The sequence below is a fragment of the Numida meleagris genome, chromosome 3 (assembly GCF_002078875.1).
Source record: "Numida meleagris isolate 19003 breed g44 Domestic line chromosome 3, NumMel1.0, whole genome shotgun sequence".
NCBI classification, from domain to species: domain Eukaryota; kingdom Metazoa; phylum Chordata; class Aves; order Galliformes; family Numididae; genus Numida; species Numida meleagris.
In genome coordinates, this window is record NC_034411.1 from 107,133,705 (window position 1) to 107,161,139 (window position 27,435).

At 44.9% G+C, this 27,435-nt stretch overlaps 2 protein-coding genes across 19 annotated transcripts in view; one reads left to right on the top strand and one right to left on the bottom strand.

The window, feature by feature from the left end:
* INTS9 (integrator complex subunit 9) overlaps window positions 1-7,727 on the bottom strand; it is a 70,994-nt gene extending 63,267 nt beyond the window's left edge. The window contains exons 1-2 of one of the 2 annotated variants that reach the window (XM_021392400.1): window positions 7,623-7,727; window positions 3,275-3,402 (exon numbers count right to left, since the gene is read on the bottom strand). In XM_021392400.1, the coding sequence (XP_021248075.1) occupies window positions 3,275-3,402; window positions 7,623-7,631 (137 nt within the window). In that variant the 5' untranslated portion in view covers window positions 7,632-7,727. Of the gene's footprint in view, window positions 1-3,274; window positions 3,403-7,523; window positions 7,544-7,622 lie in introns of those variants that run through there. The other variant, XM_021392401.1, reaches the window with a different exon arrangement.
* The window catches only part of HMBOX1 (homeobox containing 1), a 110,202-nt gene continuing 90,939 nt past the window's right edge, over window positions 8,173-27,435 (top strand). For 15 of the 17 annotated variants that reach the window (XM_021389615.1, XM_021389614.1, XM_021389624.1 and 12 more), the window contains exon 1: window positions 8,173-8,390. The gene's annotated coding sequence lies outside the window, so the exon portion shown is untranslated. Of the gene's footprint in view, window positions 8,391-8,670; window positions 8,693-10,558; window positions 10,850-27,435 lie in introns of those variants that run through there. The other 2 variants (XM_021389617.1, XM_021389619.1) reach the window with 2 other exon arrangements.

The following is a 27,435-nucleotide window of genomic DNA, read 5'->3' on the forward strand; positions in this document are numbered from 1 at the left end:
CTAAGGGGAAAAGCTGGGAGAAAGCAAGAACAAACTGCCCTGCTAAGCAGCAAATGCAGCAAGTAAGGGAGGAGAGGGCAGAACCGTTGCTTGGAAGGGCCAACTGCAGGCCTGCAGAACACTGCCTCAGAGCCAACCCTAAACAGGGGCAGTCACAGCTTCGTTTTGCTGCAACGTGCAAATCCCTGAAGGATGAGATTCCAGAGAGTCTCTGGGAATGGCTCTAAGTGTGAGACTAAGAAAAACTTCACCCTTGAGATGCTAACGTCCCATCTGAGGCTCTCAAGTAGCAATCTGTGACTACTAGCCCCCGACACGGTCGCTCAAGAAGAGTTTACCTATTCTTTTCAACGTCCTTTCTGGTAGATGCAGAGTGCTATTAGCTCCTCCTCCAGCCTCCTCTCTGCTGGATCACATAAGGCCAACTCCTCAATCTCTCGGTACAGTCATGGGCTCTGAACCCCAGTCATCTCAGACTCCCCCTGAAAACCCTCCATGTCTCTCAGCATCCCCCCCCTTCAGCTGGGAGTCCAAACTTGGATCAATCTGTGCTTTCTCCAGCATGAGGCCAAGAGGAATAAACTTTTCTTGATCTGCTGGCCATGCCTGTCCTAATTCAGCCTTGTATGTGGTTTTGCCTTACTCATGAGAGAGCACAATTAACTTGTACTAAACCTGGCATCCACTGAAGAGTACACAATCTTGTTAAGAGAGGCAAAATTAGCAGATGGGTCCTGTGTGGGGGGGTAAAAGTGGAATATGCAACACAGGACAGAAAGGACTTTTACCTTGAAGCCAAGAAGAAACACAGTTCCTGCCGACATAGTTTTGACATTGTAATAGAGTGATTGATTAATCCAAAATAGCTAGAACTGTCACATAAATAATGTGAGCAAGTGTGTCATGGCTAGACAGGAAAGGTTAAGAGCTTCCCACATGTTCACCTTGCAGTTTTGCATTTGACTTTGGTACAGGGGAGACAATTCCAGTTGACAAACTTCCCTTAAAGTGCAGGAACTGGCTTGGAGCATTTGGCAACTGCTGCACTTTGTGCACGCTCCATGAGCTGGTGAGAACAAGGAGAGACATTTCCAGGATGAGATGGAATCTACATACCTTTTGCTGGCCTTCTTCTGAAGACCAAAGAATTCTAAAAAACGTCCAGTTTTTTTAATGAGACAAACACCACAGCACTTTACTCTCTCACAGATTAAAGCACAGGCTCTCAAAGTGTTTGCTCAAGGAGGGTCCTGTGTGAAGTAGGACACAGGCTCCAGCTGCATAGCAAAGATCTACTGTAATATCAGAGGTAACTATTAGGGCAGCGTCACAGATCGCATTCAAAGACTTGCAGAGCCCAAGTGGTTCATGGATCCTACTTTGGGGACCTCTGGCTCATAGACAGCAAAGAGGAGCGTAGCTCCCCTCTGGTCATGGTTTCAGGTGGGTCCGTCCCAGCCTAGCTGCAAGAAGCACTCCTAATTGTGAGAGGAAATACAGCTGGTAATAACCTGAGGTCTGACAGACATATTTCAAATTCTTGCTCTGCTACAAGCATCATGAAAGATCTCAGTCGGGCCGTCTTTTAGTCTGTTATCTGGAAAATGTTGATAATGTCAGCTCTCTACCACCTACCCACATTATGCTGATAATACACATTTGAGTTTCAGAGGTATTTAGACATCCTGGTAACGGAGACCAGATATATAATGTTTCTACCTCATTTCCACAACTCCCTGCAGGACATCTGCTTTGTAGAATACTGAAGAGATCAATTACTTGCCCAAGTCCGTACTTAGGACAATCCTTGCTGTAAGGGGTGTTCAATCACCTTACCGACATGACTGATTGGATTTAAATCCAACTGCTTGCTAGGATTCCTCTGGGCCATCAGGGGTCAAATCTGACATCCTTTCTTATTGAGTTTGAGTCATTTTAGTGCAGACATTCTGGAGGTACTTGGGGAATTCCAGGTTGTGACCTGCAATTTGGCTGTTCATTCCCAGGGTCTGCTATCAGTAGACAAAGCTGGCATATCCCCAGGGAGCACTGATGCCTGCAGTTCTAAGAACCTCCTAAGCCTTTGTTCAATCACCTAATTTTGCTACTTGTTCCCCTTTCAATTTTGTTTTTCTTTCAGGAGTGGGGAGAAACTACTGCAAGGCAATTCTGTCCGTAGCTGGATTTCCCCAATTTTTTTTTTTTTTAATTCTTTCGAAATCTACTATTGCTCCTAAATATTATAGTTAGCAAAAATAAACTGTCACACAGATCCGTCTCTAGGCATCTGTTGTTCACTGTACAGACCTTGGAACTCCACGCTCTTGCAGAATAATGCCTGTGTTGTCTATGGCTTTCCTCTCCAAGAAATAGAAAATGGTACAAAGTGCAGGTTACCTGCTTTAACCTCATTAGGTCACTTACAGAACTCCCTTCTCAGTCCTACTCTGCCCCTTCCAACCAAGCCTCCCCTGAACCCAGAATGCATCTCACTTCTTCCCCTATGGATCAAAGTTACTAAAAGGCTTTTGTGAAAACTCCTGCTAGCTTCACATCTCCAGGAGCTACTCATTCCCACCTTCCCAAACCACAGTTTCTGCAATCTGTTCCACTTAAAGCAAGACATACGTCACGCTAACTGAATATCCAAAGCCATTAACAAACCCAGGAACAGACTGCTTGCAAGCTAGGGCAAAGAAGGAGAAGTCTTGATCTCAGGATTCTCTTCTGAGCTCCTTTTGTTTCACTGCTGTTCCGTTCCTGTGTGCACTGCGCTTTTATTTATTTAAATTTTAAAAGGGAACAATTACGCCATGAAGTCAACTAAGGAGGACAGTTAAGTGCTATTTTTCTTTGCATTAGTCCACGCTCTGACAAAAAGCCTGAGAAGATGGTGGTTAAACAGTACTTGCCGGGCTCCCTGCACTCCATCTCAGTTACCCATTTATCTCATCTTGCATGAAGAAGCCAGAAAGATGACAGATATGTGACCTCACTTGTGCTGAGCAGTTGCAGCAATACCTTACTGAAGCTTAGAATAAATTATCTAGAAAAACCAATCAATAAATCCATAAAATGTCTTCCGTCTACTGAGCCAAAGGACGTTATTTTGATAAAGAGAATTTTTAAGTGAACAAAGTCTATTTATGATATCAGATGATGCAGTTCATTTGTACTCATCCCCTCTCTCCTTCCAATATACCATTTCATGCACAGCACTCAAACTGCAACCCAAGAAGACACAAACTAAGTGCTCCCAGGCTGCAGAACATACCTCTGAACCAGCGGCAACGGCAGGAAATTGAGGGTAGACGTCATATCCAGTCCACAATCCAACATGATGGTGGTGGACTTGAACTTGAGTACATTGCATGGTAAGGTTGGATGTCCTGACAGGCAGTACTGAAACAAGAACGTGCAGATGAGTTCCTCATCACCTTTACCAATAGACTGAAGCCCCCTGAAAATTGACCTTTTTTTTCCTCATCTTTAAATGCATAGTTTCGTGCACGCCAGAAAGAAACTCTTGATGTCATGTGAATTATTGTCTCAAAACTGTGTACATTCATTGAAATTTCTGCATGTCAGGGTATTAGGATGCGGATTTTCTTCCGACAAGGCTTTCTGATCACAAGGGACAAATGGATGGAGTAGTGTATCTCTCTAATTTACAACACATACAGAATCTCTTTCTTCCAACAACCACCTACTTTCACAAAAATCCTACACAAGCAGTGTATTTACAACTCAGTCCTACTGGCAAAACTTGGCTGAAACTGGTGTGCAAATTTGAGAATCACCTGGGGTGGAAACAGAGAATTCCTGCAGGAGCACAAGTTGTATTTCCTTAAGAAATCAACCCCAACAAAGCAGCAAGGTGCAGGGCACACCTTTCTGTGGCTTCTCGGCACTGCTCGGCAGAGGCAGCCCTAGTGTGCACTGCAGCAGCTCAGGGGCATGCTCTCACCTGCTTTTTGTCTTGCAAAACGCAAACAGGAAACACCAGGGAATAGACCACCATACCTGAATGGAACAGTTTGTGTACTGAGAAATCCCCAGTGCTTTGCAGGGTTAATGAGCCAGTAAGCAGGCTATGTACTGGGCACTTCAGCATCATTGAGATGCAGTCACCTCCTGTACAGAGAGCGGCAAACATTTAACAAGGCACAGGAGCAGCTGAAGCTTTGAATAAGAAGAGACGTGAATAAAAATGCTACCTTTAAAATGTGAGATTAGAAACATAAGTGTCTGAACACAGGACAGCAACCTTAAAGCAAGGATTTCTCTTCTTCGACAAGGGGACTCGATGGTTCTTCAGAGACTGCAGGAGATTTTGCATCTCAAAGTCCAGACATCCCCTAGCACAACAACTCTCAGGCGGTCAGACAGCTTTTAAATTCAAGTTTTGGTCAATTAAGATGAAAAGTATCAACTTGCTCATGCACCGCACTAAAAACTCAGTCACTTTCTAAGGCATTTATTCCTTACGCTTGCTCTCCACAAGTGGAAAGAAGGTAGATTAATCAGTTCATTTTCTGCCTCTGCTCACAAGATGTTAACACAGGACTGCAACTGTTTGAATTTACAACTCCCAAGGAGACTGTTTACATACATTCATCACAAAGCTGTTTTAAATTATATTTAAATATTAAAACCCACTCACGTTCAAATATGAAATTAAGAGTATCACAGTCCTTTGTTTTAAGTTCATAAAGTCTTAATTATTAAGGAGCAACACTGCATTTTGTCTGCTGTTAGCAAAGTTTAAGGAAGCTTGATAAACCAAGCTGGTGAAAAAGTGAGCATACTAACAAAGAATTCAGTTGTCTTATTTGTGAATGTAAAGTACGCCTGTGAAATTAAGTTCTCACCAGACCAGAACTTCGATAACTGAAGCTATAAATCCAAGTAAATAGAAAGAAATGAAGGAAAAAATAAGATCTAAACTATTTTTGTAGCTCTTAAACTACCAGTAATTTGAAAAAGCAATGAAATATCACCACTTTTATCAGCAAAACACTTTCTTACAGTTTTTTAAAACCATGAGTAGGATCATGACCCTGACATCTGTATCTGTGGCTGTCACCCCGTGGTAAATGGATCCCTGGGAGTCAATGGACTCTTTCTATCAGATTCATGTGAAGTGACAAAGTGAATAAAAACAGTACCTATACACCGTGCAGCTACTTGCACCTGACATTGCCAGGGCTGTACCTCTGTTAGAATTTTAGATAAGGAATCCATATCTGCACTATCACATCTCTGTACGTACTCTGATTTCTTCCACCCAGTTCACACTTGATCGTGTCTAAAACAGATCCAGAGACCCCAGTTAATAATATTCCTGACTGGACTGAAATGCAAGTCCTTTCTTGCTCTTAGATCCATTTGCTCTCATCTGTTTTCCCCTTTCGACTAAAGGTCAAAGCAGCTAACACACGAGGTTCCTTATCTCCTAATTAGAAATCGGTTATGAAAAAACCATCACAAAATATAAACAAAAGACTGTGAGTATGCCCATCTCAGTGCACACCTCCCTTGATGGGCTCTATAAACTGGATGGCAGTTTGGCAGAGCAGGGCACAGAGATGAGGGTGAGGGGCTGAAGCCCTACACAGACTGGCTCTCAGCAGACATCTGGCTCACGCCGAGTGCTCACCAGCTCGGAGAGTCACTGGTGATCTCATATATGGCAAGGTGACAGAAAAAAAGAGATGACATCTCAAGCCAGCAGCTCCAAAACATTCCACATTTTGCAAGCTGAACTGAAGCCAACAAATACTGCAGAGCTTTGTTCCAGTCCTATCCCGGGGATCCAGTCCCCTCAGCTGGATTTGCCTGGACCCACGCACACTGAGTTTGTGGAAGTCTGAAATTTTCACTGGATTCTGAGTCAGGTCTGCAGGCTGTTACCTCTGCCTTGTTCTTCCAAATTCAAACCAAATGTACACTAAAGGAGGATTCAATGAAAGCATTCAATTCCCTTTCCCTGCAACCTCCAGATTCAGCCCTAACTCCAGACAAATTACACGGTGAAGAATCTGCTCTTATCACCAGTCTCCAAATGTGAATACAGGCCTAAAAATACTGTCATGATGGCAGACAGCTTGTATTTCCCCCCCACACCCCTTCCCTCAATCTACCCCTGTAGAAGACTTTGCAAACAATGAACTCCACATTTCCACTACAGTCTTCATTTAAAGATTTCTCAGTTTGCTTTCCCCCCTGCTCTATAATATCAGCCTCTACAGTCACGCCCAGAAACACTTTCACAGTTTGTCCAACTGAAAGCACTCATAGAATCATTACTGTTGGAAAAGACCTCTGAGATCCCCAAGTCCAACCCCAGCCCACTCCCACCATGCCCACTGACCACGGTGGTCAGTACCACAGTCCCTCAGTGCCACATCCCCACGGTTCTGGAACACCCCCAGGGACGGTGACCCCACCACCTCCCTGGGCAGCCTGTGCCACTGCAGCACCGCTCTTTTGGAGAAGAAATGTTTCCTAATCTCCAACCTGAACCTCCTCTGGCACAACTTGAAGCCAACACCTCTCATCCTATCACTGTTACCTGCGAGCAGAGGCTGACCCCCACCTCACCACAACCTCCTTTCAGGTCATTGTAGAGATGGATGAGGTCTCCCCTGAGACATCCTCCTCTGCTCCTGACTGACCCATCCCAGCTCCCTCAGCTGCTACCCTGAATGTTTGTCCTTCACACCCCTCACAGCTTCTTGCCCTTCTCTGGAAACACTCCAGGACCTTCATCCACACACACAGACTCAATCACATATCTCAGATTATGCGAGATCAAGCTGTTCGGCCACCTACTGAACTAACTTAACAGTTAAACCACAAACGTGGTTAACTTTAAGACTCAAAATAAGCCCAGAATCCAAGTTCACCTCTACAAAGCTTCCTTAGCTTTGTTAATCTCAAACCCACGAGACAATGTTATGTTTGAAGCCAGGCTTAACACATAAAATGTTTGAAGATATAGTTAATGCTGCTTGGGTGTACAATTCTTGGGAAATGAATCACTTTAAGCAGAACCGAGAGATTCTTCCTGGAAGATAAATTAGCGTCCAGATCCAGGTCTCTGGGAAACTTCAGATGAAGAGGGCTGAGAGGAGACCAACAACAAGGGCACGTGCTTTATGATAACCTTCCCTTTAAACCACGGACAGCGTTTGACTGAGCACAGTGTACAGCTGACCAAGCTACCACAGGAGGGTTTTCTCCTCAGCAGCCATCCGTGGTACTATGAAAGGAGCACGATTTCTGCGGCGAACCACGGGGATGCGCTGCCACTGGGGCAGCCCCACGGAAGCCACATGGGCGCTGGAGAACGTGCGGCTGCAGAAACGCCTCCAGGCCCCAAACCCCACTGCCTTCCCTTTACCCAACCCCAGGAGCTGGGGGGGGACGGGTTTTGTGCCCCTCCCCCCAACACACACACGCTCCTCCGTCCCCTCAGCGCGCCGTTAACTCGGCGGGAATCTCCCCCTCAGTCCCCTCACCCCCAGCGCGGCGGAAGTACCACAGCCCAGGGGGGCAACTCCACCGTAGCGAACACCGCTCAGCCCACCCCCTCGGCACCCCCCAACCCCTCCACTCACCAGCTTCATGCTTCACCCGGCTCTATTTACGCGGACAATCCTGTCCCCCGCCTTCCTGCCCGCTCCCCCTTCCCGCCCCGGGGCATCACGGGACTTGTAGTCCCCTAGCCCGCGATGACGTCACGGCCGGGCCCGCCCCCCCTCGGTTCACCTTGCCCTCCCGAGGCATGCTGGGAGCCGTAGTCCGCGCCCCGCTTCGCCCCGCGCTCCCGCGGCGCGCCGCGCAGCCGGGCATGCTGGGAGTTGTAGTCCGAGAGCCGCGGCGCTCCCCGTCACCCTGGGGAGGGGGGAACTACAAGTCCCAGGGTCTCACAGCTGTAGCAGGTGGGAGCTCGGATGTTGATATCAACATGGCGCTTGTCAGACAGACAAAGACAGTCCGTCTGGTGTGAGCGAGCCAAAAAAAAAAAAAAAAAAAAAAAAGCACTAATTGTTATTTGAACATATTATCCCCAAACATTTTGAGAGGAAGGAAGGAATGAAAAGAAATAAAGTAGGCAAGCAAGAAAGCAAGACAGCAAGGAAAAGAGGAAAAAAAAAAAAAAAAAAGAGAGAGAGAAAGGGAGAGGAGGAGGGAGAGGCAACGGGAGGGCGAGACGGGGAGGGGGGCTCGTATCCTCGGGGGGGGCTCCGGCGGCCGAGAGCTTTCCGCCCCCCTATTGTTCTCCTCCCGCTGCTCCCCCATTAATCTCCCCTCACGCCGGGGGGGGGGTCCCCGCCGGGGGCGGCCGTTCAATGGTGAAGCGGAGGAGCCGCCGGCACCCGGAGGTGAGTGTGGGTGCGGGNNNNAGAGGGATTCGCGGCGTGAGGAGAGCCGAGGGTGCGTGAGGAGGGGGACGCGGGCCGGGGGGTGGGCGCAGCCCCCGCGGCGCTCCGAGTTGCAGCCGCGCGGCTCCGCCGCTCCTGACGGCGCGGGGCGGGCGGGAAGGTGCCCCCCAGCTTCCCGGGAGCTGCCTGCTGCTTTTTCGTCTTTTTTTTATTCTGTTTCGTGTCGTCCCCCCCCTCCCCCCCAACCTCCCTCCCGGGCGCGGGGAGGACGAACTCGCGGCGGCGGAGTCCCCTCAGGCTGGGTGGGTGCTGGTTTCTTCATTTATTTCTTTATTCTTCGTTATTTTTCGGCTTGTTTTGCTGTTGTTGGCTGCAGACTTCGGGCTGGGGCCCCCTCAGGGGCTGCGAACCCCGAGCGCGACTGGGGGGCCCTCTCCCTCATCCCTCTTTTCCTCTTTCCTCCCTCTCTCCTGTCCATGTTTTCTCTCTTTTCTCTCTCTCCGTCTCTCTCAGCCCTTTTTTTTCCCCTCTTTTTTTCTCATTCCTTTCCGGGATCCGACCCCTGAGGGGTCGAGCACCCATTCTGGGGGAGCCCAGCTGCTTTCCTACAGATATAAGGGGGGAAAAAAAGGGCATTCCGCCGCCCCCCGGGCTGTGCTGCTGCCGGGGCTTTGCGGGAGGGCTTTGGGAAGGGCGAAGGCGTCAACCCGAAAGGATTCGTTGTGCGGGATGGGGAGAAGGACCCGGCCAGAAATCGCTCCGGGAATGTGTGCGGAGGGCTTGGGTGGGGTGTCAGCCGCTTGTTTATATTCCCTACTTCTCGGGGAGAGGAGCTGCGGTGCTTTGCTGTCGGTGCCCGGGCTCTTTCGGGGATGTGCCGTGCCCCTGAGCCCAGAATGGCCGGGGAAGGGGCAGGGGATGCTGCCCACCCACCCTGCCCCGCTGCGGGGCTGAGGCAGCCCTAGTTCGGTGCTGTTCTGCCTGTTTTTCGGCTCAAATCACACGTGTGGCAGGTTGGGCTGAGTTCTTCGACCTCTGGTGGGTATTTAGGTTGTTTTGAAGAGTACTTCTTTGGAACGTTTCTTTTTTTGTCTTTCTTTCTTTGCAGTGGGTCTGAAAAAAAAGCCGTGAGCGTGCGGTGTTGTTCCATTCCCCTCGTGTTGGGGAGAAAATGCTTTTTTAGGGGGTGGGGAGGGAAGAAGGAAGAGAAAATAAAGGCTGTAAACACGTTGTCTGCGGAGTCGGGTGTATCTTAATTTGTTCTTGTGCTCATTGGGACTACACAAGTGGCTTTAAGTACAGAACGCACGTGAGCTGAAGCTGGGAAGGTATAAACTTTGTAGGGAGGAAAGTGTTAACTTGATGGCCAGGGCTTGGGAATGTGGGAGCGGATCTGATGGACACCGGCTGTGTCCCCCCCCGATCCAAACTAAATAGGGATGGAGGGGAAGGAAACAGGGTGAAAAACTACAATTTGCCTGTAAGACAGCACGTAAAAGACGTTGTATTGGAGAAAGGAAAACTAGTGGAGAAAGGCATGGAGCCGTGTGGACCGTCTGTGGGCTCCCGGAGCCCCGAAGTGCCTGCTTGCATCCCGTGCTGTGCCGAGCTCATTGCTGCAGGGCTCATCAGGTACACTGCTTTCTTCCTGGGATGGTGCAGCTGGTATTTGATTTCCTCCATGGATGGGAGAGGAGGAGTCCTGTGCAGTTCTTTTTCCCGAGATGATTGCATTTTCTTTGGCCTTGCTGTACCCTACCTCATTAGTAGGAACTGCATCTATATTTATTTACCATTACATCGGGTCCCTCGGGATGTCGGGTGTAGTTTGGAGTAGGTATATATGGATTTATCACTCTCAACGTTTTTTTTTCTCTTGTCATGCTACGGCCAAATCGTTCAACAGCAGGGAACAAACTTAATTTATTTCTGTGTTTTGCATCTCCCTTTTCGCCATTTCTCTTCCAAATTGCTAAGAAAACATTTCTGAGGCACAGGTGGGGGAGGGAAGTAGGAGAGAATTGAGAAACGGATGGGATATTACAGTGTAGGGATGCATTTGTTAGCTGCGTATTCTAAGACCTCTGTGAAAGAGCAGGGCTTGATGCTGTATCTGCAAACAGGGGGTTGGGAACACTTTTTTTTTTTTTTTCCCCTTCTGTGAAGATTATTCTTTAGCCCCATGACAGCCACAACTTTTCTGTATGGTTGATGGGATTGTCTGACGAGCCTGGGCGTGAGATGAGGAACAAGGAACTTGTGTCTCGCTCAGCTCTGCCTGTTCTTCCTCCTATCGTTCCTTTAGCACAGCGCAGGCACCCGAACAGGCATCAGCATTTTTACTCCTGTGTCATCCAACTCTGTTCAGAGCAGGTCTAGACGACATTGTGGTATGCAGACTGGCAGCTGTGTTACAGGAATGCTACCAGAGGTGAAGTTGCGGGGTTTTTAAAGAGGGGGTAAGGAAATCTTCAAGAAAATTCTGTGTGGATGAGGTCTGCTTATCTCTAGAACTACTTACTGAGCAGTCTTGAGCAATTCTTTTCTGTTTTGTTGACCTTTCTAGAAAACATGCATCCCTCTAGTACTGCGATATGGTAATTCCACAGAATTAGGAGCCAGTGTCTGCTGCTGAGGCAGATTCTGTGTGAGTCTTTTGGGTCTCTTTCAAAGTGATATTAAAAGTTCATGGTTATCCAGTATTTGGAAATTGAATTTATTGTGAAGCGTTTACTTCATGGTGATGATCTGTAGTTCATGGAAGTGTTTGATGTGTGTTTTCTTTGGCGTCTGGAGCTGGGAAAATGGGAGCTTCTGACATCGGTTTTTAAAATGATTTTTATTTTTAATAAAATTAATTTTTAATCAGCGTGAATTTCCAGGCCTTTTCTGTCATTAACTTTTGGGACTACGCTTTGTTGTATGTCAGTGAGGCTGTGATGAAATTTGGGCTTTTAGGATGTGGTGTTTGGGGGAGGAGTTGGAAGAATGAATGAAACCGAAGCATGAGCAGTAAAAAATCCGGCACTGTCCGTTTCATAAAGACATCTCTGAAGATGTTTGGTTGTATGCATTAGAAAATGAACAGATTTGCATCAAAAGGACAGCGCATTTGAATCTGGAAAAAAGCAACTTGTGCTTTACAGTGAGTTCTTTGCAGAGCTTTTAAGGGCACCACAGAACTCCACGTGACAGCGCTGGGATCTGTGGCCAGCATTGCTCGTCTCGTGCAAAGTTTAGGATTTGAAATCGAGCTCTTGAAAGGGTGCTGCCAACTTGAGATTCTTACTGCAAAGGAGCATGTCTTTGTTTCCCCTCTTCCTTTATGCAGCTTCCACACTTCTGAAGTCGATTTCACTTTATTCTGGTTTTAATGGAGCAGGCGTTGGATCTGCATGCGAGTCCTCGTGGGATTACCCCTTTAATTATACCTATGCTGATAATATTATCTTGCGTATTATCAATGAAGTGAGACCAATGTCATGATTATAGTGGGATTTCTAGGAAGTAATGAGGAGAAATGGAATTTTTTTGTCAACTCCTATCCTGAGAGCTGTTTTTTATATATTAGAGTATTAATAAACTTTTTTTTAGCATTCTAGCGTTCATGTATCAACTAAAACTCCCTTCTGACATATACAAAGATTAGGGCAGCCGGGCAGCCAAGGATACTAAGAGTTCACATTTGAGCGCTCAGTCATGCAAACTGATTGTATGTTAGCTATGAATGCAATTTCCAGTGTTCATGCTAAAGATGAGTGTTTGGACAAGTGCTTATAAATTGGGGAACAAAGCAAGCAGGAATAACAAGGTATGAAAAGAAAGTGTTATTTTTGGTTTCGCAGGTGGCAAACCAAGGTGTAGAGGGATTAACTTGCTCAGGTTCCTGCATGAAGTCTGAGGCAGTAATCAGTCCTTGATCTCCAGAGTTTGTCAGGGCTTTAATTGCAGTGTTTCTTCCTCCCCTTGTTAATTGGCTTACTTCCACATTTTAAAAATAACGTCTAGAGATTATTTTCCTTTCTTCTTTTCCGTTCTACAAAGCTTCAAACTTTACAGCCTGAAGTTTTTTTTCTTTTTCAGTTGAGCCTTGCAAGGAAAGGGTTGGAAAGCTTCGTCTAAACAGCACCTCCCTGACATCTGATACTATCTCGAAGCAGCCTCTGACAAGTGAACCCTCTCATTGAAATCATGTGAGGAATTCTGTTACTCAACACTGAAGATCTTCTGGGGGAAAGGAGGTTGCAAACTATTAACTATGTGGTCTTCTTTGCAAGCTGGCACAAGAAATGTTCTTATGCATTGAGGCAGTCATGTGGTCACAGAGAGGAGCAAGGAGTTGGCTCTGTGCTTGCCGGCCAAGTGAGAATTTCATCTTGCCACTGTCAGAAATGCAGTTGTTTCTAAGCTGTGCCTGCTGAAAGGAGATAGAAGAGCTTGAATTCTGGTCTTTCTTAAAAATTGCATTGTTTGATTTCCTTCCCCTCTCCTCCCGCTCGACGGGGTTAGCCTGCGGCCCTAAAAGCAAATGGAGAAGCTTTTGTGGTAGAGAACCTTAAAAATCATATGTTGTGTTTGGGATGCTTCTGTTCTGTGCTGTTTCAGTCAGGTTGACCGAAAAGGTCGTTGTTCATGCGGGCTTCCTGCATAATGTGCTGCTGAGCAAAGTGCTCGTTTCACAGTTATGAAACTGCTGCTCTCACAATTACTGCATCATAAAGCCTAACCTAATCAGAAGTGATCGATTTATGGCCGCAACTTGTGTGGTGCGCTGCTGGAGTATGACTCTGATGTTGCACATTTGATTCATCGTGGCTGAGCCACTGTCCTCCTCCTTTACTGCCCTCCGATAAAATAATACTTTGCACCTTTGTTTGTGAATCTCTGCGTACTTTATGAAGATATCAGGGTTTTAAAAATAGAGAAACTGAGGCATAAAGGCCGAGTGACTCACGGAGTCACACGTTGAGCCCGTGACGGTTGTATGCAGCTGCCTCAGTTCCCCAGCTGTTGCACACTTACACCTGTGGTACTCTAACACGTCCGTACACGGAATTTATTGGCTTCTCTTCTAATGCACTCAGTAAAAGCGCCCGAGTTGATGCGATTTATTTATTTCTTTTACAGCAACGGGAGAATTTCCCATCTTCCATTGACTTCTGTGGTTTGACACTTGTCATCCTCATTTATTCTCTTAATTTTATTGCTTTAGTTATTTTTTTTTTCCTCTCTCCTTCTATCAGACCAAAAGAACCACTGGGATAAATTTTCTTAGAAGTCCATAAGGGATGTACCTTTCTCTTGCATTGCTTTTTTTTCTTTTTACCTGCTTTGTTTAACAGGAGTTTTTTTAGCGTTGGACTTCAAATCTATGTTAGGAATGCACATGCACGATTGTCACAGTTTTGATTCGGCGCCACGTTAACGTAGACACCCAAATATTGCCCAGTTGCTGGTTTGATGTGCTTTTTTTTATACGTTAGATGATCTAGGGCTGGTTATTCTACTTGTCTGTGTGCAGATTTCCCTTTCCCGGTTCCTAATCAAAGCTGCATGCGGAGTCTGAAGTTAAAGACTCCTCTTAAAACTGGGAACTGCTGTAGTGGAGTGCTTCTGACGGGGTGAATGCTGCTTCATCTTTCCATGCAGCCCCAGAGCGTACGGAAGGTCAGTTAACTCTTTCTCCTACAGAATTTCCATAGGAATGTTTTCTTCATTTCATGGTATTTTTAGCGCAGTTACTGTCCAGAAACATATCAGCAGGTGTAGCTAATCAGCTAATTCCCTTATAATTGTATAGATACATATATACAAAAGGACTTCTGTGGTCTGACAGGACAGGGACCCAGCTTCGTGTGCATGTCTGCAGCATGTTGGCAGATACTTTCTTCCAGTCACAGTTTGCCTTGTGGGTTGGGTGTTACTTTCAGATCTATGGAAGAATTTTTTTGCAGCCAGAGGAAAACAGATTTTATTATGTGCTTCATACGTGGAGGGGCCTTTTGTTCTCCGTACACATAAGGAGTCTATGGAGGTTAGATTAAATTTATAGAAATCCCATTCACTGCTGTGGTCATAGATGAGGTATTAATATTGGACTGAGGAAGTAATTTGCGAGCCAGGCATGCAAAATGTATTAATTATGTTTGGTTCTGAATACCCCCATCTCAATCTCTCTTGCCTCGAATTCCTGGCATTGGTTTCCTCTTTCTCCACTTTTGAACTGAGTAGTTCAGAAACCTTGTTTTCTTTTCACTTTATTAAAAAAAAATAAATTTCATGGACTCTGAAGTTCATCAGTAAAACAACTCCCACTGAAACAATACTGTGGGCTGTTCTTTCAGTGAGCATTGTGAGCAGCTGGTTTTATTCTTCTGATAAGCTATGTCGTATCAATTAGGAAGTGTAGCATATAGTCATTTCCTGCATTTAGAACTGCCCATTTCTTACGCGCTCTGGAGCAAGCACTGAATCTGCTTTTTGTTCTTCCAGCGGTACTGTAATACTAATGGGAGCAGAAAGCATTTAGTTCATAAAATACAAGCGCTGTTTCTACTTGGGTATTTATTCTGACCTTTATTTTGGACACTTTCTCTGCCATGATCAGATTCTCTGGTTACAATGTCAGCTTTCACTAGAAATCTCTTTGTGATTTCCCTGGCGGGGCTTCGGAGTTTGAGCGGCTGGGTGTGCAGCAGCTCTGACGTGTAAGTAGTACTCAAAGGTTGAAAAGGAAAGTTCTTCTGGCAGCGAGATGTCAGCGGGCTCTCGTTTCCAGGCTGTGCTGTAAGTCTCGCTTTATGACCCAGGGCAAACTTCTTGACTCGCCTGCGTACCAGCGTGTAGCATGAATACCATCCTTTCAGGGCTGTTGAGATGTTTGCATGTTTGTAAAGTATTTGAAGATTCTTGGCTGGGCGGTAGCGCGTGCTGCTCTCGGCAATAGAAACGTGAATGACATAAGTGTATTTACACAGAATAAGAAGCAGTTATTTAAGCTAATACTGATTTTTTTTCATGCCACAGATGGGAGAGGTAAGCAGTTGATCGCCCGTTTTCTGGGCTCGGTGCTGTTATGCATTGTTTCCAGACCTCACGGTTGTTTTTCCTCTGCCTGTTTGCATTTCATGGGGGCTCTGTCTGCTTGATGGAGCAGTGCTGTGTAGTGATAAGGACAGCGATCTGAAAAAGAGGGAACTTACCAAACTCGAAACTTATCCCTCCCTCTTTAATTTCCTTACCCGTAGAAGTAGAGTGATGTTAACATATTGGAGATTCATAAAATTTAAGGTGAGAGCAGACAATTAAATTGCCTTGTCTGATATGTTTTATATGCTTTATATCTCAAGTCTTTAAATTTTAATCATTTACTCTGAAACTGAGACCAGTAACTGATGTTTGGCAAAAAAAAAAAAACCCACTTGGAAAGCCTTCCAGCCTTGAGTGTCCATCACCAGTAATTTCAGACTCCTCGCTTCTCCTGGTAGCTTGTGCCATCTCACTGCTGAAAGTAAGTGGCTGATTTCTAATTTGAATTTGTCGAACTTCTGCCGCTGGTTCTTGTTATGACTTTCCTGACAAGATTAGAGCCCTTTAGTATCCAGTGCTTTCTTGCCATGGAGGTACTTACACTCTGTAATCACGTTAGTCAATTGATAAGGAAACAGAGTTGAGCTTTTAAGTCTCACTCTGAGGCATTTTCTCCAGCACTCAGATCATCCGGTGATTCTTCATGGTCTCCATTTATTTTTAACATAGTGGAAACCAAACATGGTAAATGTTCCAGTCTGCCTCTTATCCATGCAGACTATCAAGGTGCAGTGACCCTTTATGCTACGCAGCTATTTAAAAGATTTGTAGGACCCCTTTTGCATGGGGAAATCCTGCTCTGACCCTGAGGTTCTTCCTAGCAAAGTCTGCCACTTAGCAGTTATGGTTTGCATTTCTTAGTTTATAAATTTGCCTTTGTTTTCAGATATGTTTTGCTTTTCTGGGCACGGTTAAGGCAGATATTTAGACCTCTTTCTTTTGCTGTCCTTTCCTCATAACGATGTACTGTTCCCATAGGCATGGTGTCAAACACAGATTTTTATCTGCAGTGAAAAACGTTGAACTGCATCAGACTTTAAATTTAGTGACAAAAAAATTGACGTGATGCAATACCAGGAAGTAGCTGAAGAACTGGGTAAGTGACAGCTCTCAGAAAGCACCGCTCAACGTGGAGCAGCCAACGTGGATTTCCACTAGAACCGCAGTATGCTCTGTGCACATCCTTCATTCTGTTTGACTACGTTTGTAATTCAAGGAATGAAGTTAGCCTTTTATCAAGGCATTTTTTCCACAAACACATGCTGACTGGCATTACTGGTGTCCCCGTTCTCTAATTCTTTAGTGGGATAATCTTTTTTTTGTTGGCTTGTCTGGACTGGTACGCTGCTGGCCACCGCACAGCGCTCTGGGTTTCCTCCATCCCCTTTTTAAGCATTAGCATAACATGAGCATCCGTCCTGAACGGTGGGTTCCAGAGAGTCCCTCATTTAAAAAAATCTGATTGGTAAGAGGAACATCCTGGAGCGTTTTATTCCTGAATGTCTGCAAGTACAAAAGCGGAGTGCTTTTGGGGAGGCCATGCTGCATCTCTGGCAGGTTGCACGGCTGAGTGGAAGCGGAGAACTTCCCAACCCTTACAGGTGCCTTCTTTGGGAGACACATGTGAATTAGCCCTCAGTTCATTCCACGGGCAGAATTCTGGTAAATATTGGTGTCACCTTGTCACACTCAAGCCAGTTCTGTTTTATTCATAGCAACGTGCCTTGTTACTTTTTGTTAAAAACGCAGCTGCCTTCACTTGGCTGTTCCTTTGAATTCCCTTTTCCTATGCCAAACTGCTTTAGCCTTTACTCCATCCATGTTGCAGCTGTAATCAGCACTGCACATGAATGTCTCTTTCTGGTAGAGAGGCAATATTTATATTGTTGCTTTTTAGGTTGGTATATCATAGGGATCCTGAAACCAAACCAGATTTAAATACCTTTGTCAGTAACAAGTGATGAAGGAAGCTTGTTGTTGGCTTTCCTTTTTTTTTTTTTTTTTTTTTTTCCTTTAAAGGTATCTGGAAGGACTTGCTCCATTAAAAAGCATCTGTTTTGAAACCCGCAGTCCAGTCAGCCAAAATGCAGGAGGGTCAGGCTGAAGTTTGGGATGTCTGTTTCCTCTCTGGCTATTGGATGGGAAACCTGCCGGAGAGACAGGCTTTGAAAAAAGGTTTGGAAGGGGGATGAAAGGGAGGAGAACTGAGGCACAGCGTTCTGGAAGCTGGAAAAGGTACTTTAAAAAAGCCGTGCTGTTTTACTGCGTGAAATCCGAGGTGCGGCCCAGTGGAAGTTTAAGACAAGTAATAGAGAGTCAAAAACGTGTGCCATGTGGTGGGACAGAAATATTTCTTACGGTGCAACCCTCTGAGCTCAGCCAGTGGCTTTCCTGCCTCCTCACTAACTCGGTATCTGATTTTTCTGTTCCTCTGCTGTCTTCTTGCAGGAGTTGTTTATTGACTGAAATTGTTTCCATATGGCTGCAATGTAGAGCTTGATTACATTAAACGTGGCGCTTTCCTGTGGCATTGCAGCGCTATGAGAAGCTCATCTTTCTTTTTTCTCCTTCCAAGCACCCTTTCTTCCGTAGAATTCTGGTTTTGGAATGAGGAAAGGAACTTGTTTAGGTATTATCTTCCCCCCCTCTGAGGCTTGTATAACTGGAAAGCTGGGATCCAGTTCTTTTTTTGGTCTTCATATTTGATTGCTTAGGTGGGTTAAGCTTGCTCATAAATTGCTGATAAAATACTTAAGAGGAAGATTAGAGTGACGTGATTGCGGTTTGAGAGCATTACTGGAGCTGGGCCCTGAGGTGCTAAGCACTGTACAAGTATGCAGACAGGAGATAGCTCTGGAGGTAAAGACTTAGTGCCCATCAAGGCACTCCATTTAGATTGCATTTGCTTTCACTGATGATCGGTTTCAATGTTGCTCCAAGAAGGTGTTAAAATTCCAGCGCTTGGACACTTCATGATCCTGAAGGGCCAAATTCACCACTTATCAGGAGTCTGGAAGCTCTGTCTAGTTCGCAGACAGCAGACCTATTTAATGGCAAATGGATGCCTGCGTCTTTGATAAGAATGAAAGTAGGTTGTTGGTTAAGTTAGCTAATAGAGGAGCAGTTAGCTAAAAAAACAGCATCTCCACTCTCTGTAATTTTGCTTGCTTTCTTACAAACTTGTGTTTACAACCTCAGTTCGGGATTGTCTTTTTAATTTCAAAAATATATCTATTTAAACACCTCTTCTTAACCGTATATAATATTGACACCTGCCTATGTTATAATTATGTTATAACATAATGCCTGTGTTTCTCGCAGTGGATTTGAACAGCGTCTAGGCAATGTATTTTTACTTTGGGTATCTCGAATAAAGTCAAAGCAGTGGAGTGACAGCAGTCACCGTTGGCTGAGCACACGGAACCACAATCTGATGAAGTAGTAAGCCACCTTTTGACAGTAGTAGCTACTCTTGCGTGTGCATAGAGAATATTTTCTTCATTTCAGTGTATTCAGGCAGTTCAGATCGCAGGCTATTTAATTCCATACTGAGAAACCATTTGGGAGCTCTAAATGCAAAAATGCTTGTTTCCCTCTCATAACATAAGGTGGAAAAAAGTGCAGAATGAGATTGACTAATACAAAAGTCTTTCAGTAGAGGACACAACAAGGTTCAATTCATTTAATAAAGATAATTCATGTGTTTTCACTAAAGCATTTTAAAATGCAAACCATGTTTCCTTAACCTTTTTTATGCATCCAGCACATATGAGGTATCATTCAAAATTATTAAAACTCTTAATACATAAAGGTGACATCTGAAAATTGTTTTATAAACAACGTGGCTAATGACTGAGGGTGCCAGCTGAGGTGCAGCTACTCCATTTTCGGTTGCTGCAATGCGAAGTTCTCTCCAATCTTTTTTCATTTCAGCGTACAATGCGAGTTTCAGGGGTAGAAGCTTTCCTCCAAATGGCATCCAGAGACTTCTTGGGTGGGATAGGGCACTCAGAAGCTTTATGTGTCTTTGGGGCAGATTCAAGCCTCGGGTTATTTAGATGTGCTTCATAATTTAGAGTTGTTTGATACAAGGTACGAGGAGAGCAGTGGCCATGAAGCAGTCGTGGCTGCCTCCTCTGCTTCTCCTGTTCCTAAAGGACTCGCTGCCTGGAGCCTCACTCCAGCAAGGGTGTTAACAGCGATGGGATGGAGCTGCCTACTTTCAGCCCCACAGAAAGGTGCCCCACTTTGGTGGAAAGGTGGATTTAAGGCCTTTAATTCTCCTTTATCTTTCATTTTTTTTCTACTTTAGATGGCTCCCTGTCCAAGATGCTGTTTTTGTGGATCACTAGAACTTTTTCTGAAGGGCCATAAGTCTTCCAGCCATGATGGAAGGATGCCTACAAATCCAGATTTTTCTTAAAGATCTTTCTATCCCTGCTTTGCAAAACAGTGTGGGAAAGGTAGGCAGGACAATCCTTTGTTTTCTTTTGTCCCTCACAAAATGAGCTAGCTACGTGGGAGCAGGAATGAAGTTGAAGTTTTCCAGCACTGACATTTTCACAGAGAGGGAGGAGCGAGAGACGAAGGGTGACTGTCCCCACCCTTGTCTCTTGTACACATCAGAACTGTGTCCTGCCTCTTACCTGATGGATGAGCAACTGATAACAAAATAAAACTTCCCTCTTTAAACCCCTCCAAAGCTTCCTTCAAGGAGGAAGCTCCTTCACACTACCAAGGGATAGATAGTAAATGATTTCCTTTTCTGTGATTCGTGAAACCTATGAAAACAACGTGAGTTGATGAAGGCTCTCTTGTGTTTAAAATGAATTCAGATATTTGAGTGTGGAATAAAACTAGTGCAGAGTATCTTTAATTTCCATTAAATTTATGTGCTTTTTTGGTGAATGGTCTTTAAAACAAGATATAACAAATGTTAGAGGCAATGGGAGTGCTCTCTGGGTTTCACAACAACTAAACTGGAACTCTATTAAGGAAATTTCCTTTTTTAATTAACAGGCGATCACAGAGCTCTAGGACCTTTCATTCTTAATCATAATTAATTCTCCATTGTTTTTGCTTTTGACAGGCTTGCTGTCCACTTTCCAAAGGAGACATTGGCCCTTTCTCCAATTATTTGATGAAACAATTTACTCTGCAGCCTTCCCCCCCCGCCCTTTGTGGTAGTGACTGCTTGGAAATCTGCTTCTGGTGTCCTCTTGGGTGCTGCTTCCCAACTCTGCTTTACAGTTGTTGTCTCTTGGGTATAGAAAACTGCACAGTGCTGGGATTGAAACACTTGTTTTCTCCTTGCCCACTCTAGAAATTCAGGTCTGTAATGTGGACCTTCTTATTAACAGTTTGTGGTAAATGTCCTGCAAACAACTGCACGAGCAGAATGGTCCTTCAGTCTTCTAATAAGAATTCCTTCTGAAGGAGGTCTGCAGGCTCAGGGCCGTGCTGTCTTTGCAGTGTTATCAGCACATCTTGGCTGCAAATGTAATTTATTTTTTAAATATTAAAGAGAGGAGCTATGACTTCTGAGGTATGGTTGTGTGGATATGTGACATGGGCCATCCCGAGCCGTCCTGCATTGTTGGGGCTGAGCTCTGTGCATTCAGAGCACTGCGGAGAGCCTTGGTCCATGCCTGGTGTTCACAGAATCCAGTTAAGCTGCAAGTAATGCTCCTGTTGCATCTTGATTCTTTCTTACCCCTTTTCCCAACTCCCATGGATTCTTCGTACTTGTTCCTGTGCTTTTTGCCATTAGTTTTCAGTTATAAGCTTAACTTAAAACCCATTTTAACTCATGCTTTCGTCAGCCACAGAACAAAATTGATTTAGTGATGTTCTCAGCTTCCTGAAGCCACTAGACCAAAATGTGCATCTCTACCTCATAGTCCTTAAAAAGGTCGTATTCTTAAGGAATACATGTCTTTATAGTCTATTTGTTGCACCAGCACCAACCAAAATCCAGGTGGATCATCATGTGCTTGCACATTTATTTTTTTAGAGCAAGTTGCACTGGAAAATTGCATTTTCAGGGGATGATGTGCGGTCTTGGGAGGTGTGGTCCAACCTGAGCAATTCAGGGGTGTGTTGGGGAATTCAGTAAAATGGGGAGACTACAGTAATTGTTTGGTGTAGATATACCCTTGCATTTTTCATCCTGTCCCCTATTCTTTCCCTTTTCCTGTTTTTGAAAGCTAGACCCTGATCTTCTGTAACGTCAGTGCTACCCTGAATATAGGTGAATGCACATGGTAAGATTTCCTTCAGAGGAGCAAATCACAATGTGGAGTCGAAGCTGAGTTAAAATCAGGTTTAATAAATGAAAGGCAATGCTGGTCAGGTCAGAAGTTTGCCTTCTCTATTGCACAAAGCAGCTGTGGAAGCTGAGGAAAGACTCTAAGGACAGGGTGAACACTGATACCAGTATGTACTTGAAGATATCCACACAGCCTGGTTCAGGCTTTCAGTATAGCTTTTGTATCCCATCTATTCCAGTCAAAGAGGGGTCTATGCAAGTTAAATCCTTAATAGAGCCTTTGTCTAGACAGGCTGCCATTCCCAGCTGTGACCATTGCAGTGTTCACCTATTCAGTGTCGCGTACCTGGAGGCTGGGTGCCCTTTGTGGAGTGAGGTTTTCATAGTTCAGTTCCTAGTGAGCAAATGCCTTTAAGTCACTTTTTTTTCTTTTCTTTTTCTCTCTGATATCACAGTTCAGTCCTGTCTTATACCACCACTTAAGGCATGAACAAATACTGTCTTTTAAGCCACCTCTGCTGGACAGTAAACAATCTCTCCCGCTCTCCCCCTCCCGAAGTTACCATCACTGATCTCCTTGTTCAGTCGCACACTTAGTTCACATGAAGTTGGTTGGTTGGGATAACACAGACCTGTGCACAGCTTCACATCTGGCCTGGCCCGGGCAGTTTCTACCCACAGTGACACGGGCAGCACTCACACAAGCTGCTGCCTGGGCTGCAGGGCCTCCTGACAGGGCGGTGGCAGTGGAGAGGTGTGCACAACCCAGCTTTTCACTGACACAGGTGGATCTAGGAAAATGCATCTGTCTGCGTCCAAAGTAGCGTGAACGTTACAGAATGACAGCAGCAGATCTCTGCATTTTAGGTCATCTGCAAACATCTGTAGGACCCTCAGTTACTGTTTAACTCCTGTTCTGTGTACTCTTTGTACGTAAGAACTGAGTCTGCTGTCCTGTAGGGAACTAAGTTTGTATTCTGCCCTGTCGGTACCTTTCTGGTGTGCTATGAGTGCTGTTTGTCATTTCCCTCCCTTGCGAGCTGTCTACAGCGTATGCACCTTTGGATCCCAGTAGGTTTTCCTTTCTCTTGCTCATCACATTTGCACTGCAATCATCTCTCATCTTTTTTGTCTCCTAATACTGTGGGACCATGTTCTCTGTCTCAATACTGTATTTTCTGAAACCCTTTTTATCTATAAAAGTGCCACTGTGTGAGCCTGTTTTCTTGGCTACCGTGATCTTCGTAAGAGAGTTTCTAGCCTTGAGCAAGGATATTCACCTTCTTCTTTTTTTGTTTCCCTTTCTTTTAGATATGTATTAGGTAGCCTCAGAGTTTTGGAGCATGGCTACCTCTCAGTAGCCATGCTCACTCAGGTTTAGCTCACCTCTAAAGCGTTCCTGTTATATAGGATATGTGCAGACACACAGTTTCTAACACAGTACAGCAGTGCTAGTTCTTTAACTGAGGGAAAGGGAACCAGAAACAGCACTGCAATGTTGTTTCCATGAGCTGCATCATTGGAAGCACAAGGGTTAGTGCCTTTCACCAGATGTTTATCTTTCCTGATTTTATTTTAATGTATGCATATAAAAACATATTGGTTTCTTTGTCCCTTTCCACTTCAACTAGAAGCTGCAACCTATTTGTGGTACATACTGGAGAAGTATTTTCTTTAGTACTTCTGGTTTATAGTTCTTTCCTGTAGACGAAGAAAAGAAAAATGGAGGCATGTTTCCAATGAAAAGCAAAATGAGAGGACAGCAGTATCTGCACTGAGCATCATCTCCGCTAATAGGAGCAGCGATGACAAAATAGATTGAATGGGTCCCTACTTCCTCTGTTTTGGAGAGATCAAGGGAAGGCAGTAGGCTGAAGAGAATAATGTGCAAATGCACTGCTGGGAATGAAATTTGCATTCCTCCTTGCACGAGACTGGTAACGGTTCTAATAGAAATGTATTGGAAGTGGATTTTCCTAACCCAAAATGAGTAACATGCTTGAGTTCCGCTGCTGCTGCTGATTTCTATCCACAGATTTCTGTTTTACAGCTGTGGTATTAAAAATTCATGGGGCAGCTTGAGATCAAAGCAAATATATATTCTCTTTACTGTGTAAGCTGGGGTTTTGTGGAACGTATGCGTGGCACCAATTTGTTTTATGTAGGTGTGGTTCTAGCAGAGGCAGACAGCCTTTAGGCTGTGCAGTTAGACCTGAGATGTGGGGTTGCATCCCAGTTATTAGTGGTGGTCTGTTTCTCTGTTGTCTTCCCTAGATGAAATCTTCAGCACTGGGATTCATGTTTCTTGGTTAGTTTGGGGTTTCTTTGCGTGGTTCTGCTGTGTGTGTGTGTTCTACATAAGCAGGGTTCCCACTGCTCTGCTGGAACACTGCCTTGCACTTAGGGGCAGGCCTGGGAACATGGCCGTGGCACAGCCTTGCAGTTAGGGCTTCAGGCTGGAGGCTGTTTCCAGGAAGGGGATGGTCTGTCTCTGTGTGTTTGCTCATTGCTGAGAACAAAGCAACCCTGCTCTAGGTATTACAGGAGCAATCTCCTGATAAGGGCCTTCTGTTCATTCATATTTCTTTGCTGAACGACTTCCTCTTACCTTCCTTTCCCACCTTGCCACATACTTCACAGCACATGAAAGAAAGCAAACTGTCAATACTGGAATCTTGTTATCAAACTCTTAGGTATTTTTTTTCTTTGTGCCAGCTTTGAGAATCAACATATAATTGGACAATGCGTTGATTTCCTTTCCTTCCTTTCCCACCTTGCCAGGACACAGGATCTCACTTTAGCAGGGAGAAGCCTTGTAGACATGAACCTTGACTGCTCCGGTTCAAGAGCACGGCAAAATACCTGGCAGTCCCATGGTTTCTGAAGGGCTGTGCTTGCTCACCTTGAGATGTCTCTTTGAGACCCTTTCATGCCAGTTTTTCCTTGGGTTTCATTCCGCTTCTCACATGCCCTGGTGGGCTGGTTTTTATGTGCTCTGTTGCTTTTGGGCTTTGTGGGATTTGTGTGTGCAAGTCCTGGGTATAGTTGAGCCCGGTATGCTGTTACTTTAAACCACTGATAAAAAGAAGGGGGAGGGAGGGGAGGCAAAAATCTGAAAAGCTGCTAGATCTTAAAGATTAATCAGCCTAGCTTAAATAGCAAGCAGGGCTACAATCATTCTTTTCTACACATTGTTTCCTTTCATTCTGCTCTTGCAATGTTGTTTCTCCAGGGGAAGATTTCAAGCTGCATAAGACTGTGTTCTTGTATTAATGTCAGGACACAGGCTGAGATTATTTGTGTGAATATGTATAAATAGTTACATTACCTGGAGTTACTTCCATTCTTTCTCGCTAGGCGGAATTATGGCCTTATATGGTACAATTCTTTACCTATTTGTTTCTGCACGTCTGTGTCTGTATTTACAATCTCCTACTATTGCATGTGGACTTCCATCCTGAGTGAAAGAGTAAGTGGTAGGGCACCGGCCTGCGTAGATGATAAGAACAGTCAGATTTGTAAATATGCTGAAGCATATGCCGTGGTATTCTCACAGAAAGGACACGGTCCTTTCCTGGAGTTGATGCAGTTATTTGACTGGTTAGTGCTGGCTTTTTTTTTCATGTAAGGAGCGTATACCCCCATGCCTGGACGCTGCTTCTTGCACACTTATAATGCACAAAGAATTCCTTCAGTTTTTGCAGTAAGGAAAAAAGTTATGTGAGCAACCTGGAAGAAGGACAAAGAGTAGGGTAAAGAGGGGGCACTTCGTAGGGCAGATCAATCCCCTGGCAAGAGCTTCACTGGTAGATTGCTTCCTACCACTGCTCGTCCTCTTTCTTCCCTCTGTGCTGGGTGTTTCCTCTGTTCCTGTACAGGGGGTTTAAAAGCTGCGTTGTGACAAGGTGAGCAAGGGAAGTGAGCAGAAATGGTAAGTTATTCCTATTGCAGTTCCTCCTCTTTTCCAAATTGATTACTGGTTATGCTTGCAAAGCACCATTTACAAGACAGATAAAGAACCCAGGAGCCGAGGAACCTTGTTTAAGCAAAACCAGGTGTTCTGGACTGTGGATGTGAGCTAGTTCTTGACTGCTGTCAGTGCTTCCCAGCATCGTCTTAGAAGCTGAAGAAGTGCAGCTCTTCTTAATCAGTATTTTTAATTAAGAATAACTTCTACTGAAAAAAAATTAATGGTTTTGTGACTCTAACACAAATCCATGCAAGTGGTAGCGGTCTACAAGGTAGCCCATGGATTTGCTGTGAGAAAGCTGGATTGTTTCTTTCTTAGGGTTAAGAAACGTGAACTTGAACCATTTTAGGCAAAGGGGAAGTGGCTGTGGATAGCAAGCAGGCAGACCTCAGGTGCAGCCCACTGCACTGGTATTTCCATCTGTAAAGAGGATGGGTTTTGCCACCATCTAGGGCTGTAATGAGAATTGAGAGCTTTCCGTGTGCTCTGTTGCTTGGAATAATATATGTGTGACTTAGAACCGAGAAAGTGAATTCATTTATCGAATGGTGTTTGATACCAGATCAGAGCTTTCGTGTAGGGAAACAAATAGCTTCTTTTTTTAATCTCGCTCCATCAGAAGTGAATGTGGTGAAGCAAGGTGGGGAGCAGTGGGTGGAGTTGTTTGGTAGTGCCTGGGGCTTTGTTCAGAATAATTTTGCTGCTGAGAGGGATTTAACTCCTGATCAATAAGGGGTGGTTATTAGATCAACTGGTAAGCTAGGGAAGATAAATAACAAGGAAAAACCTGCTTTTCCAGCATCTACTGTCCTTTGCTTCCCTACTTCTGATTGTTGGGGGTACAGTCTTTTGAATTTTTTTTGCTGAATAGTGGGCTCACAGCTCCAGGCAGCAGGGGGAACAATTAGCATTGCTCTTGCCATGTATAACATCTCAAAGGAAACTGTCTTAAAGGCAACAATAAATGCTCTGGTAATAATGCAGACTAAACTGTACTTAAAAGAAGTCTGTATCCATCACTCTGATATACTGAAATAGCAATCTGCTGATTTGATGTCAGGATGATGAATTATGACCTTTTTATTATTTATTTTAAGGTTTAGTTGCAGACTTTATAAAAACAAAGCGTGTCTGGGTCTGGCTGTAAGGTTTATTGAATGGCTGGGGGAAGCTTTTAGATGCGGATCACAATGGGTGACTTGTGCATATAAATATGCAAACAAATGCATTTACATCTACTTACGATTTATACTTGTCTACGCAGGTAAGGTGCAATGTGTAAAATTACAGCCAGGTGTAAATCAGACTTATCTACATGCATGGTAGTGGCTAGGGGTCAAGCCGTGGGTGGCACCTTGTTGTACATGGGAGCTCCTGCACGTAGAGAGACAAGTTTGAGTTGGTGGGGGACCAATTTGAGATGAAACAGGGTAAGGCATGTGTGGAGTGACGCTGAGATTGACGTAAATGACTCTGAGGTCTGGTGTAATCCTTCCGATTTGTGCAGGCAAGGCCAGTGGAGAACATCCCTGGAAACAGCACGCACGTGCGTGGCTTTGCATGGCGAGCCCTGTACTGTGCTGCTCTGCTCTTGGGCTGCTGGCGCTGGTGGAACAGCGCTGGTCAAAGCACGCTGCCTCGTGTTGAATCAGATCTGGATGAGAAAGCTGCACATCATTTGTTTTAAAATAAACTCAGGGAAATGGCTCTTTGATTGG